Source organism: Heterodontus francisci, chromosome 4 (assembly GCF_036365525.1).
Source record: "Heterodontus francisci isolate sHetFra1 chromosome 4, sHetFra1.hap1, whole genome shotgun sequence".
NCBI lineage: Eukaryota > Metazoa > Chordata > Chondrichthyes > Heterodontiformes > Heterodontidae > Heterodontus > Heterodontus francisci.
Window position 1 is genome coordinate 167,108,166 of NC_090374.1, and position 13,219 is coordinate 167,121,384.

Sequence of the window (13,219 nt, forward strand, 5' to 3'; positions counted from 1 at the left end):
GCCACTGTGCTCTGGTGGTAAAGGGAGTGAATGTTTAAAGTAGTGGATAGGGTTCCAATCAAGTGGGCTGCTTTGTCCTGGATGGTGTCAAGCTTCTTAAATGTTGCTGGAGTTGCACTCATCCAAGCAAGTGTCTTGTGCCTTGTAGATGGTAGACAGACTTTGGGGAGTCAGAAGGTGAGCTGCTTACTGGCTCCCAGTCAAGCAATGCCTTGATTTAAAATTCTCATCCTTCTTTTCAAATCCTTCAAGGCCTTGCCCCTCCCTATCTCTGTAATCTCCTCCAGGCCCATAACCCTCTGAGATCTCTGCACTCCTCTAATTCTGGCTTTTTGATTAGCCCCGATTCTAATCACTCTACCATTGGCAGCTATGTCTTCAGTTACCTAGGCCCTAAGCTCTGGAGTACCCTGTCTACACCTCTCTGCATCTCTGTCTGACTTTCCTCCTTTATGACAGTCCTTAAAACCTATCTCTTTGACCAAACTTTTGGTCATCTGACCTAATATCTCCTTATGTGGCTCAGTGTCATTTTTGTTTTATAGTGCTCCTGTGAAGTGCCTTGGGATGTTTTATTACTTAAAGGCACTACATAAATATAAGTTGTTGTTGATAAAGTTAGATGAGCATGTATGAGGTGATTTGAGTTGAGCATGGACTGACTGGGCTAAATGACCTCTTTCTGTACATTCTGTGTAATCCTATGCAATATAATCACTCGTCCACTTTCCAGGCAACTAGGATATACAAGGGTGTCCTATAAAGGATTAACCTGCTGTTCAAGGGGAAACTAAGGAATAAAGAATTGTGGGAGGAAAAAACAGCTGTTGTAAATCATTAGAGGAAAAGCATGCATTTGGATGGCATTACTTTAGTAAAAGTTAGAGCAACAGAGAGTGAAACAAAAGCCAGAGAGAGGAAATTACTGGTGCAAGACAGAAGGGAAACTGTCAAGCTATCATTTCTTGGCTTCAACAAATTAGATAAGTTATATCATATATTCTTTCAAGCTTGGTTGATTTGTATAAGTTGTGGAATGCTCCTTAGCGAACAGTGCTATAACCTACAAACCACTATGGGTATCCCTACATCACATGGACTGCAGTGTTTCAAGAAGGCGGCTCACCACCCTTCTCAAGGACAATGAGGAATGGGCAATAAATGCTGGCCTTGCTAGTCACACCCACATCCCCAAAACGAATAAAAAAATCGCAATACTATGTATATTGGCCATGCAACCAGTGGTCCGTTTACAGTGCAAAGTAAATGGTGCTTTGTTTTTTGATTGTCAGTATGTTCCTGTTTTGTTCCTTTGCGTGTGAAAAGAAGATAATTTCAACCTCACAGACTTTCTACAGTTAAGAATAATGAAGAAATGTGGTTGTTTGCAGAAATGGGTAATAGTGAAAATAGGTTTGCAGCATTTTCTCAGTGATGACTACTGTTCAGACATTGCACTGACGTCATTGGGCAAGCAGTCGCGCGCAGGTTTTCCCGGACAATAAGAAGCGAAACTCAGATGCACGGAATAGTTTAGAGACGGTGGGTTAATGAGCGCAGCCTGGAGCGGGGGAGTGGGAAAATCTGCTGTAGCCTTTTAGTAGTTGTGTTGTGGGGTCGATGTTACATTTGATCAGTAGCTGATAATTTCAGGCTTGTTGTTTTGAGCTCCGATGTGCCTGTAAGTCTCGGTTGTTATTAACTCGCAATGTTCTCTTTGAATGGTGAAAGTTCCAGACTGGGGGAATGGCAGGGACCGGGGGAGGAATGGGAGGCTTTGCATGAAAGTTGTGGATTTTTTATTTCTGAAATATAACTTTTTTTTTTATATATATAGAGTGGAAGTCATGGCCTCGACAGCAGTTGAAATGTCACAGGTACATTTTTTTCCCCCTATGCTCTAAATTGAAATTGTGTTTAGACCTTGTAAGCAACAATCTTTGAAAATTGCTATCTTCAAATTGACCCATTAATTAATGCTTGTAAACTCAACCTGTACAACCTGTTGATTGAACGTTTTAGTTTTCACTAGTATTCCTTAATGGTTCAATTATCTTTAAGGTCGCAAACCAGGCTGTTTTAGGTTTCATTCTTGCCGGCTTCCCAGTAAGGCAGTAAGTGTTTTTGGAGTTGATTTAATTACTCCCACCAGGATATGGGGGTGAGCTACAAGTGAAGCTCTGGATGAATGTATGCTTTTGGTTGTACTTCCCTCTTGTTTCTATGAGTAGCCTTGTGTTTGTAATCCAGAGTGACAGGGACTGAAGTGGAGTGTGGAGACTGGGCTGGATTTTACCTTTGGCAGATGGGAATTTGCCACTGATGTACAAGTCAGCGGTGAGCCCACTTTCGCCTAGTCCGGGGATCCGTCCCGTATTTTATGGGTCCCTGGGCTTTAATTGACCTGAGGCGGGCCTTCCACCCACTTGACGGAGGAGGTCCTGCCTCAGCGAGCTGCTGGCCAATTAATGGGCCAGCAGTTCTTAGTCCCAGCAGCGCCACAGGGAGCTCAGCTGATGCCATGGAGCCTGGAGATGAGGTAAGTTGGGCTTGCCTCACCAGGGGGATCATTCCTTCTCTGGTGAGGTTGGAGTGGTTGTTTGTGGGGAGGGGGGCATCTTGGGTCCCGGGGGTGTGTTGCGAGGCCCTCAATCGGACACCCTGTGGCAGACTGCCATGCCCCACAGGTGCAGAAAGGCTGGCAGCTATTGTTGGATGGCCTTTCATGTCTCCAGCATACCTGCTTGCCATGGGTAACATACTCATGGAGGTGGGCAAAGGCCCTTAAGTGGCCACTTAAGAACTTTGGCCTCGGGCGGGTGGGCCGTCCTTTCCCCCTGCCCGACAGCTGTAAAGTTCACCCAGGGTGGGTAGGCCTCCCAGAGCCTCCTGCTCAATTTTATGCTGTCCCCACGCCACCATCTGATCTGGGGCGGTGTGAAATTCAGTCCTGTGTCTCAAACACTGTATATTAGTGGGGGGGAGAAAATTATTTTCATTCTGTTTTTTTCTTCTGGTTAGAATGTGGTTGTTCGAGTGGCTAACTTGCCGCTTTTAAGTACTGCCTACGATATGATGACGTCTGTATACAGCAGCACAAAGGAAAATCACCCCTACCTGAAAAGTGTGTGTGAAGCTGCAGAAAAAGGAGTGATGGCCATTACATCTGTAGCTGCCACCAGTGCTATGCCAATCCTCCAGAAACTGGAACCACAAAGTAAGAAATGGGAGCAATTCTTCTTTGCCAATGTGGACTTTATTATGACCTTTGAGGTCTATTGTAAACATATTAAAGTTGTATCAAAGGGAGACAGCTTCCAAAATAGTTACTAGATTGCTAGGGATTACACTATCTAACTGACCCTAATCCAATAGTGAAACTCTGAAAAACAAAACCTGTGCAAGCTATAACTGCTGCAATTAAACATCACTGGTGTACAGCGTTTAATCTTGTGGTCATTAAACATTTATAAATGTGGCATTGGTCATGTCCTCATGACTGTGGCTCAGTATTGAGCAAACCAGTTTCACTCTTGCACTAGATTTCTACAGAGATTTTAAACTGCTGACCTTTTGCCTAGTTGTGAGGTGATGACTTACACTTCTGATTTGCCTTTCACCTAATTCAGTCAGTGTTCTATTTATATACTAATTTCCTGAGGAAGCTGCTTGTTGGATACTGTGTTTAAACACAGATATTAAACATCAGCACAAAACAAAGTTGTTAAACTTTATTTTTGGAGCATAACCAGCTCTTAAGATTTAAACTCTTGAAATAGCAGACTTGAGGATAATAGTTATTTTAGTTTTGAAATGATTACAGTTCTGTCTCTAGCAATCATCTTGAGGCAAAATATGCATTGACATGAATTAAAAACAGTGGCTGGAATTTTATGTTGCGCGGGAGGTCTTGCCTCCATCAGGCCTGGAGAGCCAAGCCAGGAATTTTTGCTCCCCCAGGCCCTTTTTTAATTGGTCTAATGGAGCAGTAGGCCAGCAATTCTTAATCCCAGCAGTGCCCCTGGGAGCAGTGGCAACTGCTGGGACCATGCCCAGCCATCGGAGGCTAGAGGAAGGAGAGACCCACAACTCAGAAGGTCTGGGCCCCAGTGAGGCAAAGTGGGGGGGGGGGGGTGGGTTGTTGTGTTTGGGGGCAGCCCTCCTTGGGGCACAGTTAGTTGGCCACTTAAGGGCCTTGATTGGCCTGGGGTAGGTGGGCCATTTCTCATTGCCCCATGTAAAATTGCAGGAGAGGGTCAGGAATAGATCTCTCCTCCCACTCAATTTTCTGCCAGCCTGCTTGTTTGGTGGGGGGGGGGGCTGTAAAGTTCCAGCCAGTAAATATTGGAAATACTCAACAGGTCTGGCAGCATCTGTGGACAGTAATGGAGATTATGGCAGGAATTTTCTGCCACCCCAACGAGCCGGATGGTGGCGTAAAATGGAGCAGCAGGCTTTCCTGACCTGCTCCCGCACCCCCCTTACCGGTGAGGGGTGTGAAAAACTGGCCTGCTATCCGAGGCCACTTAAGGGCCTTCGCCCACCTCCACACAGACTTTACGTATGGCAAGTGGGCGTCCTGGAGCTGGGAAAAGCTGCCCGATGGAGGGTTGCCCCTGCTACCCCAGCACCCAACATGCTGCCCTTTCCTTTCCCCCACCCACCTCCTTACCGGGACCTGGCCGATTGCCTCCGGCAAGGCAACCAAAACCTACCTGTCTTCCTGGCTCTGTCTTTTAGTTGGGCTGCAGTGCCAGCAGTGGCCACTTCTCCTGGTGGCGCTGCTGGGACTAAAAGCTGCTGGTCCGCTGATTGACCGGCAGCTCAATGAGGCGGGACTTCCTCCCTCAAGTGGATGGAAGTCCCACCTCGGAACAATTAAAGCGTGGGGACCTGTAAAATGCGGGTCAGATCCTCCAGGCGAGACAGAAGCAAGTTTGCCCAGTGTGAAATCCTGGCCTATTTTTAGGGTCTATGATCTGTCCCAATGAAAGGTTGTAAATTATGACTTGTTACAAATGCTTTTTTTTAAAAAAAAAAGTGTGTGGCTTAAGACTGAGAAAAGGATTTCTCTGGGAACAGTAAATGCTGAACTGGGTGGGGCACTTGCAAGGCAATCTGTTTTTCCAAGCCACTCAGCGGAGAGAAATGACTTGACACGTGACTGGCTGCTGGGGAGTTTTAGTTTCTCTTTTTTTTGCAAGAAAAGACTAGTTTTTTGGCTGGAACCTATTCTGGAGACCAGAACAAGAGAACACTCTCTCTCAAAGAAATCAAAAGACCAGTTTGCTGTGAGAAAGGATAGGAAGACAGCCCCGAAACACTTTTTTTTTTCTCAATAATTCCTTTATCAAGGAAAATTTTATAATCTCCATGATAAAAGAACTTTTGAAGGAATTGCAAATCGAAAAGGTATGGGAGCTAAACCCTTGTTGCTGTTTATGCCTGAAGAGCGAAGACCCAGGAAGAGGGGTTGCTGCACTCTGGCGAATCACTGTTTTGGAGAAAGGCTCCTTTGCAGATGAGAAGCCTGCATTGCTGAAGGTAGTCTCCAGTCTCTTGAAAATCTCTACCTCGTGAGACCTGTTTTTTTTTTTTTTTTGGAAGCTCCTGAAATCTCCAAGTTTCTACTGTTGGACTGCTAATTAGAAATCCAAGTAGACCAGTTGCTACACCTCTGATGGGACATCTGTGTGATGTCTGCTACAGCTGAATTGCCATTTATTTATTTAGAGATACAGCACTGAAACAGGCCCTTCGGCCCACCGAGTCTGTGCCGACCAACAACCGCCCATTTATACTAACCCTACAGTAATCCCATATTCCCTATCACCTCCCTACACTAGGGGCAATTTACAATGGCCAATTTACCTATCACCTGCAAGTCTTTTGGATTGAATGCCTACCCACCACAGACTGTTCATTAATTTCACCTGGAAACTTCGAGTCGCATCTGACTATTCAATTCTGGGACACCTCACTGATCGGAAATATCTTACCAGAAGTTGCAACTCAGTTTTTTTTTATTCCTGAAAAAAGTTCCAACTTAAACTTTTCTTTTTAAAAAAAAAAAAACGGTTAACTGTTGGTTTTTGAATGTATGTGTGCATGAGGGTTAGGAAGAATAAGTTATAAAATATGTTCTTACATATAGATTTATCTATCATTTTAAAATTGGTTTATTAGTTTGTTTAAAGAAACCTGGTTTGGCATGCAGAATAAATAGTGTTTAATTTGGCCAATTTCCAGTAGGTGTGAAACTTTTTGATATGCTGTGATCTCTGGAGTAGTGGGACTGAATTAACAGTGCATTACTCCCACCTTGGTCATAACACTGTTCACTTTCTAATATACTCCTGTGCAGCAAAAAGTTTGTCTTTCTGCTGTTCTCCTATCCCCTGCTAATGATTTCTGAGAGACCAACAGTAGAAAATTGGCCTTCATAGAAGGCAATGATGGTTAAGTGACTTCTTGTACATGAGTCACTGTATTGGGTAGTGCTTTATTTTTTTAGTATTTTGAGTTGTATTATGTTGGCTAACTGTACACCAGTATGTGTGTTCTTCCATTGACAAATTTTTGAATGCTACCTTGTTTACAATTTCTTTGTTTTTAGTTGCATTTGCAAATGGTTATGCCTGCAAAGGACTAGACAGAATTGAACAGAAACTGCCTTTTCTCCACCAACCAACTGATCAGGTACTAACTATATAAAATTACCAGAAATTGTACAATAAAACCAGTTTGTATAAAATCAATACTTGTTCATTTGGCATTAGCACCCGAGATTGTTTGTTTGTTTGGTCTAGTATTCCACTAATTGGGGCAAGGAAGGGAGGTGGAAGTCTTCAGAAATTTAATAAATCATATTTTTCTACCTTGATTTGTGAAAGAAGCTCTGATTAGCAATATGCCTGTGGAGCAGAGTAGTAGGGTTCCTGATTCTTGGTGTGTATTGCTGATTTCCTTCCTGAAATTGTTACCTTCTATGAAGGTGCAAGGCTGATCGCCAGTGGTTCAATAGTACTCTTACTCACCAGCACTTGTGTTCAAAATTTTACGTGAGCATGGGCAAGTTGATGGAAAATGAGTTGCTATTCTCAGAAGCATAAAAGCAATTCAATTGCATTTGGGATGTCGAGCTGGACTTCAGTAATGTTCAGATCCTCAAAGGTGGCCAAATGCATCTGGCAGGGCCTCCATAGTCAAGCTACTAACTTGGTATTCTCTGGTGGAAGTGATGCAGTGAATTATTAGCTGCTTAGTAGTGTTCTGATTCGAGTAAATTTAACTACACATCTCTGGACTTTTCCTTCCATAATGAAATAGTGAATTCTCATTTCATAACCGTTATGGCCCAATGGTTGTAGGAGAAAGCTGAAAAGAGTTCACTGCTGTCTTTTGTAAATCCACAGTTGAATAGGATTGCTATATATGATTCTATATTGAAGTTATAAATGCAAAACAACATGCTTTGACTTTTCAGATTCTCTGCCCATGGCTCACAATATGGCCCCATGGTTACAATTGATAAAGGGACTGGGAATGTGAACACTGCCACCTTTGATCTCCATCTTTGTAGATGAACTCGTAAAGGGAAGATGTGTTGAGGTGTTGGAACCTTGTACAAAATGGAATTGTTTGTAATCAAAGCTTTGCTTGGTCTCCGTACATGACGTGAGATTAAACTCTTATTTATAACTGAAATAATCTTTACTCAAACTTTAGTCTCAATGCTTCTTTGCCATAAGAGACCATTGCTGCAAAGCGAGATGCTGAAATTATGATTTCATAGTTACAAAAAAAAAATTAACACTTTCTCAAGACACGGTTTATAACAGCAAAGCTGCTGTTGCCAACTTCCTACCACTTAGTAAAAACAGGATTTCTCAGTTAGGGACCAAACTTGTGTACTAAAATTTGAGTAACTTCAAGTCCTATGATCTCTGGCCATTTTGTTAATAGGTTGTTGCTAATGCAAAAGATGTGGTCACGACAAAAGTATCTGGTGCCAAGGAGACTGTTGCAAGTAAAATTACTGGAGTAGTGGTCAAGACAAAGGAAACTGTCCATGAAAGTATTGAAATGACCAAAGCAGTGGTGAATGGCAGCATGAATCATGTACTTGAGTCACGTATGGTTAAGGTGTTGAGCAGTGGAGTGAATTCTGCCTTGATCACTTCTGAAGTGTTTGTGGACCACTATCTTCCTCTGACTGAAGATGAGCAAGGTGAGAAACCATGATTACTCAAACCAGAAATCATATGCAAGATTTTATTCATTTTGGTTGAGATTAGTCTTGTTTGGTTTTTTTCGTGCCAGGAAATGATCTAAACTTGCTTACATTTCTCAATTTTTTGATTTGTCAAATATAGTGACAGTACTAACATGGCCTGTCTAATCTGAGTTCAAATTGATTGGTTAGCCAGGAATAACATATGATTGGTGTTGAAATCTCGTGATAGATGTAAGAAATTTCTTTAAATTGCCAGAAAATGCATAATCGTTATGATCACTCTGTATTGATCTATTTAATACTTTTCTAGTTGGGTACACTTAATAGATGGAACTAATGCTTTTATTGTATAGACAGGCTTCCAAAATGTCAAGGAACAATTTTTGGAATGGTTTATAGTTTGGAAAAGCATTCCAATTGTCTCTGCTGTTCTGAAAAGTTCACCTCGTAATTTTGCAAAAAATCTAACTGTAGAGTTGTATCTAGAAAACATAAATTTCATATCTTCCATCCACCTCTACTTTTAAGATGCTTCAGTCTTCAATGTATCTGAGGCATTTGATATCCTACAATGCAGCTGATGTGTACAAGGGAATTGGAAGCCTGTGCATGAAGCTCATTTTTAAAAACCCTGACTTTTTTTTTTAAATTGGAGAGACTCTCCGTGATCCAAATGGAATACCTCAGCATCTCCCCAACTGGGTGCTAAAAGACAATCCCCAACAGGAAGAAACAAATCTGGTGTCGCTGCTGCTCCTTCCCCATGTAGCTGCTGGAAATTCTGCTAATCTGAGCAGCCAGCAGTGCCAGAAATGTAGGCTGCTGCTCCTCTGCATCAGCTCAAACTAAGAGCAAAAGGACAGTTGTCTTCTAACTGCTGCACTGAATGCAATGGTTTTTTTTTTTTGTAACCTTTTTCGATGACTTCTCGGCTGAGGTGTAACGTTTGTCCTGGGTACAGTAGGAACTAATCTAGAGTTTAATAAATCTTTGCAACTGACTACTTTAGCTTCGCCTCTGCCTCCGCCTCCTCCTGCATTTTGAGTTAGTGGGGGTTAGCATTACAACCCACCCGGGTAACTGTGCTATGATCTTGAGGCACTAACTGCCCTGAAATTCTATACTGGAAAAATTGAATCCAGTTTTAAACAGGGTAGCAGAACAGTTATTTCTGCTGACCAACCTCTTCCTAACAACTATAGCATGGTTTCCTTTTTGTGTCTAAACCGCAGCCATGTCACATCTCAACAGCAACTCTGGCCTTTGAGATTGCCAGTTTAGTGCTGAATTGGGATGTAGTCAAATTCAGGCTATAGATTGCCTTTTAAACTTGTACTTGCAGCTCAGGAAGTCAAGAGAATTGATGGATTTGAAGTTCAACCTCTAAAACAGAGTTGTTTTATGAGGTTGGGATCACTTTCTACCAAAGTGCGCCAGCGGACCTATCAGCAGGCTGTGGCTAAAGTTCGCAGTGCAAAGCAACATAGTCAAGAGGCAGTTTCTCAGCTCTGCCATACCATCGATCTGGTGAGTATGCAAGTCACCAGTCACTGAACACTTTGACCAAGGCACGCACGATGGGCAAATGACTTTTTTTTTTGATTCTACATTCATTTCTAGGTTTATGGTAACATTTTAATTTTAAATTAACTGTAGTGTAGAATGTTGCGTTTCTCTAACTTAAAATAGATTTCAATTGCTGTTTCCTATATTCATTTTTTGTGTACCCTACTATATACTACAAGGCATAGCAATATCCAAATTCAGTTGTGCACCTAACTGCAGATGCAGTGTGCACATACACTGGAAAAAGGTGCTAAACTGTCCTTCATGTTCCAGATAGAGTACACGAGAGGAAACTTGGGCACAGCAAACCAAAAAATCCATGATGTCCAGGATAAGCTGTACCAGACATGGGTAGAATGGAGAAAATCTAATTTGGAATGTGAAGACGACGAATCTCATGCAGCGGAGGTGAGTTTGAATGATGTTGCAGTCTTATGTTTGTGGTGTTAGTCTTCTGTTGAGGGCCAGTCATTCGTTCGTTCGGTTTTGGCCTTATTGAGAAGGGAGAGCTAGAAGGGGAAAATGCAGTGAGGAAGAGACAGGCAAAGGGCTTTTGAACATAGCAAGGTTAAATGGCAAAACTGATGTTGGAATTCAAGGGCTGTAGACTCCATCAATTATGCAGCAGTGCTCGAGAACTGGGTCTGTTTTGGAGCACAAAGTTGGATCTATAGTTGGAGGATACCCATGGCAGGCTATTCCATGGAGGGATTTGAAGGTGAAAATGAGAACTGATACTGAGAACTAGCTACATTACATGTTGGATTAGCAGCAATGTGCTATGACTGACTAGATTGGAAGAGAAGACGGGAGGGATTTATGCATTCTAATTCCTATTATTTTGAGGTTATTTCCCCACCCTTCATCACTGTCCATGGGAGAGGTCCTCACTCATGTACTTGTCCCCAAAGTTACTAATTCATTTCACCAGCTGATCAGGATATTCCAAAATCCAGGCTTTTGATAACCTATGGCACTATTGACCGTCCTGCATGCAAATTTAAAAATTACTTTTTTACTACAACCACCTCTTCCACATCTTCATTACATTTTTGTACAATACTCATGTTTCCATATATTAATGACTGGGTTTTATATGGAAAACTTTTTAATAAAGCACTTAAATATACAAGATTGACTAGAAGGAAAAGACCAGCTGATATATCAAACCTACCCCATCTGTTGCTGGAGGAATGTGACTAGACACTTTTCATCCTGCAGCTACCATCAAAACTGCCTATACATAATGGCTGGACCATTTGCGATAGACACTTTTCACCACCCCAGCTGTCGTGTAATCTGGGTATAGGGGGAAATTCCTCAAACATTGGGCGATCTGAACCAGTCCAGGAGATTGCATGCACCAAGTGTTCTCAGACACTCTCCTTTCATATGTGATTTCTGCCTCTGTTCAGCTCCATCATGAAGGCAAAGCTGGTAACACATTCCAGAGGCTCATTGCTATCTGGGAAAAGAATCGCCCAACATCCAGTCTGTTCCTGTTCTTGCACAGTTTAAACTAGTGTCCCCTGTTGCTCAGTAATCTAAGTTGGATTATTCCAATCATTAGGAATGCTGTCCAGCCCTTTAATTTTTTTTTAGTAGGCCTCTTAAGTTTACACTACTGTAAGTAAATAGACAAAGGTTCTCTTTGGAAAAATCCAAGAAGTTAAGGTTCTTAAGCTGGGATTCATTCTTGTGGCTGTCCTCCAGACCTTTTCCAAGGTCACTATTTCCATGGTTGGGGTGGGGGGGTGGTGGGGGTGGTGAAGGAGGAGACTAGAATTGGGCACAAGACTCCAGATACAATCAGATGGGCATAATGAAGATGTTCACTGAACCAGGAATGAACAGACTGAGGGATAACCAAATATTTAAGTATGTTGAGATGGGTAAAGAAGAAAGTTGCTTTTCTAAAGGAGGACTGTAGCAGCTGAAGGCCCAAAGTAATGGTCATGAAAGCCAAGCAGTTGTTGGAGGGGATACAATAGGATGTTTGCAGGCCTCTGGGATTTGTCGATGAATTCAAGCCTTTTGTGAATTCTGCATTGGGTGACTCAAACTCCCATAATTGGGAAGCCAGACCAGGTATGTGCAGCACCTTTTTTAGTTCATGGGGTAGTGACAGGGTGAGGGCTAGAGGTGAGTGTTTATGGTGGGAGTTCAGCATGAAGAGTAAGTGATTGTGGATGTAACCTAGATTCTCCCAACTGAACATTTTAAAGCTGGAACTCCATTCCTAGTCTAAAGCTACTTCTTGTGACAAGCTTAAACCTCCACTTTTATTTTTATGGGTTAGCTTGTATTTGCTAACTGGGTAAAACTGAACCAGTTGAATGTGCTCTCTGGAGAACATGATGTAAAAATATATTTATTCTGGCTAAGTCTAGCAGGAAGATCTGGTCTCTTCAAATATAACTTTTTTTTATGTAGCGAATTGAATCCCGTACTCTAGCCATTGCTCGGAATCTAAGTCAACAACTGCAGACAACCTGTCTCGTGCTTGTAAGCAGCATTCAAGGTTTACCACACAATATTCAAGAACCAATCCACCGCATAAATGTTTTAGCAAGAGAGATGTACTGTACGTTCAAGTCTAAAACATCCTTCAAAGAACTTCCTAGCCACATCCTCTCCACAAGCAAAGATCAACTCACTAAAATGAAGGACTCGCTGGATAGTGTGATGGATTATCTGGTCAATAACACTCCTCTGAATTGGCTGGTAGGTCCCTTTTACCCACAAATGACTGCTTCCCAGCAGGAAGGGGAGACCGAGACCATGGAAGAGAAACAATTTGAGCAATTGCATAATAATCATGATGCTTGACTTTTTTTTTTAGCTTGATTGCAATATCTTTGTTTAACCACTTTCTATGCATGCAAGTTTTTTTTTCTTTTAGTTGGAAATGGTTTGAAATAAAATCCATGATTAATAGTGGCATTTCTCTTGCTATGGACAGCTTTTCAAATTTGTATTTCACTTATGTATGTACTGAATAAATTCTTGAGCAACCATGGTTATCTAACTCTTAATCTTTTTGGATATCAATTGGCCTCTCCTGAACGGGCAGAGCTTATGTTTTTTTTTGCAAGAAATTTAATATTCTAGATTTAAGGCTGAAGATAGAACTGAGATGTTGATCTAAAATAACTGTTAATTAGGGTTTGATATTTGCAAGATGTTAAACCACTAAGAACTGTAAAGACTCCAAGGGAATTTATATTCTGACCAAGGCATTTAAATAGCCTCCAATTGGGTTTAGAAATGTGGTAATGTCTGATAGACCCCCTCTTATTTCGTATCCTGATTGCAACATTGCCCATCTGGTGCTGAACCTCTTACCCATGCTTTCATTACTCTAGATTCTGCTATGCTAATAGCAGCATAACTGGCTGGCCTCTCTTTCCATCTTTT

General features: G+C 42.0%; 1 protein-coding gene across 3 annotated transcripts; it reads left to right on the forward strand.

Annotated features, from left to right (window-relative positions):
- The first annotated feature begins 1,478 nt into the window (after nucleotides 1-1,478).
- Nucleotides 1,479-12,817, forward strand: LOC137369370 (perilipin-2-like). Of its 3 annotated transcripts, none has more exons than XM_068030482.1 (8): nucleotides 1,479-1,542; nucleotides 1,838-1,877; nucleotides 3,022-3,217; nucleotides 6,617-6,699; nucleotides 7,966-8,230; nucleotides 9,579-9,763; nucleotides 10,076-10,210; nucleotides 12,236-12,817. In XM_068030482.1, exons 2-8 carry the CDS (start codon nucleotides 1,848-1,850, stop codon nucleotides 12,629-12,631), a joined length of 1,290 nt encoding a protein of 429 aa, XP_067886583.1. In that variant the 5' UTR covers nucleotides 1,479-1,542; nucleotides 1,838-1,847; the 3' UTR covers nucleotides 12,632-12,817. The 3 variants fall into 3 exon arrangements, with proteins under 3 accessions (XP_067886583.1, XP_067886582.1, XP_067886584.1); XM_068030481.1 differs by lacking the exon at nucleotides 1,479-1,542 and adding an exon at nucleotides 1,549-1,681; XM_068030483.1 differs by lacking the exons at nucleotides 1,479-1,542; nucleotides 1,838-1,877 and adding an exon at nucleotides 1,549-1,681.
- The last annotated feature ends 402 nt before the right edge of the window (nucleotides 12,818-13,219 follow it).

What these genes read in the sequence shown, in the direction of transcription:
- LOC137369370 (XM_068030481.1), top strand. An exon ending in TCTGACTGAAGATGAGCAAG is followed by an intron (nt 8,231 to 9,578) that starts GTGAGAAACCAT and finishes TTGTACTTGCAG; the next exon opens with CTCAGGAAGTCAAGAGAATT. An exon ending in TCTGCCATACCATCGATCTG is followed by an intron (nt 9,764 to 10,075) that starts GTGAGTATGCAA and finishes TTCATGTTCCAG; the next exon opens with ATAGAGTACACGAGAGGAAA.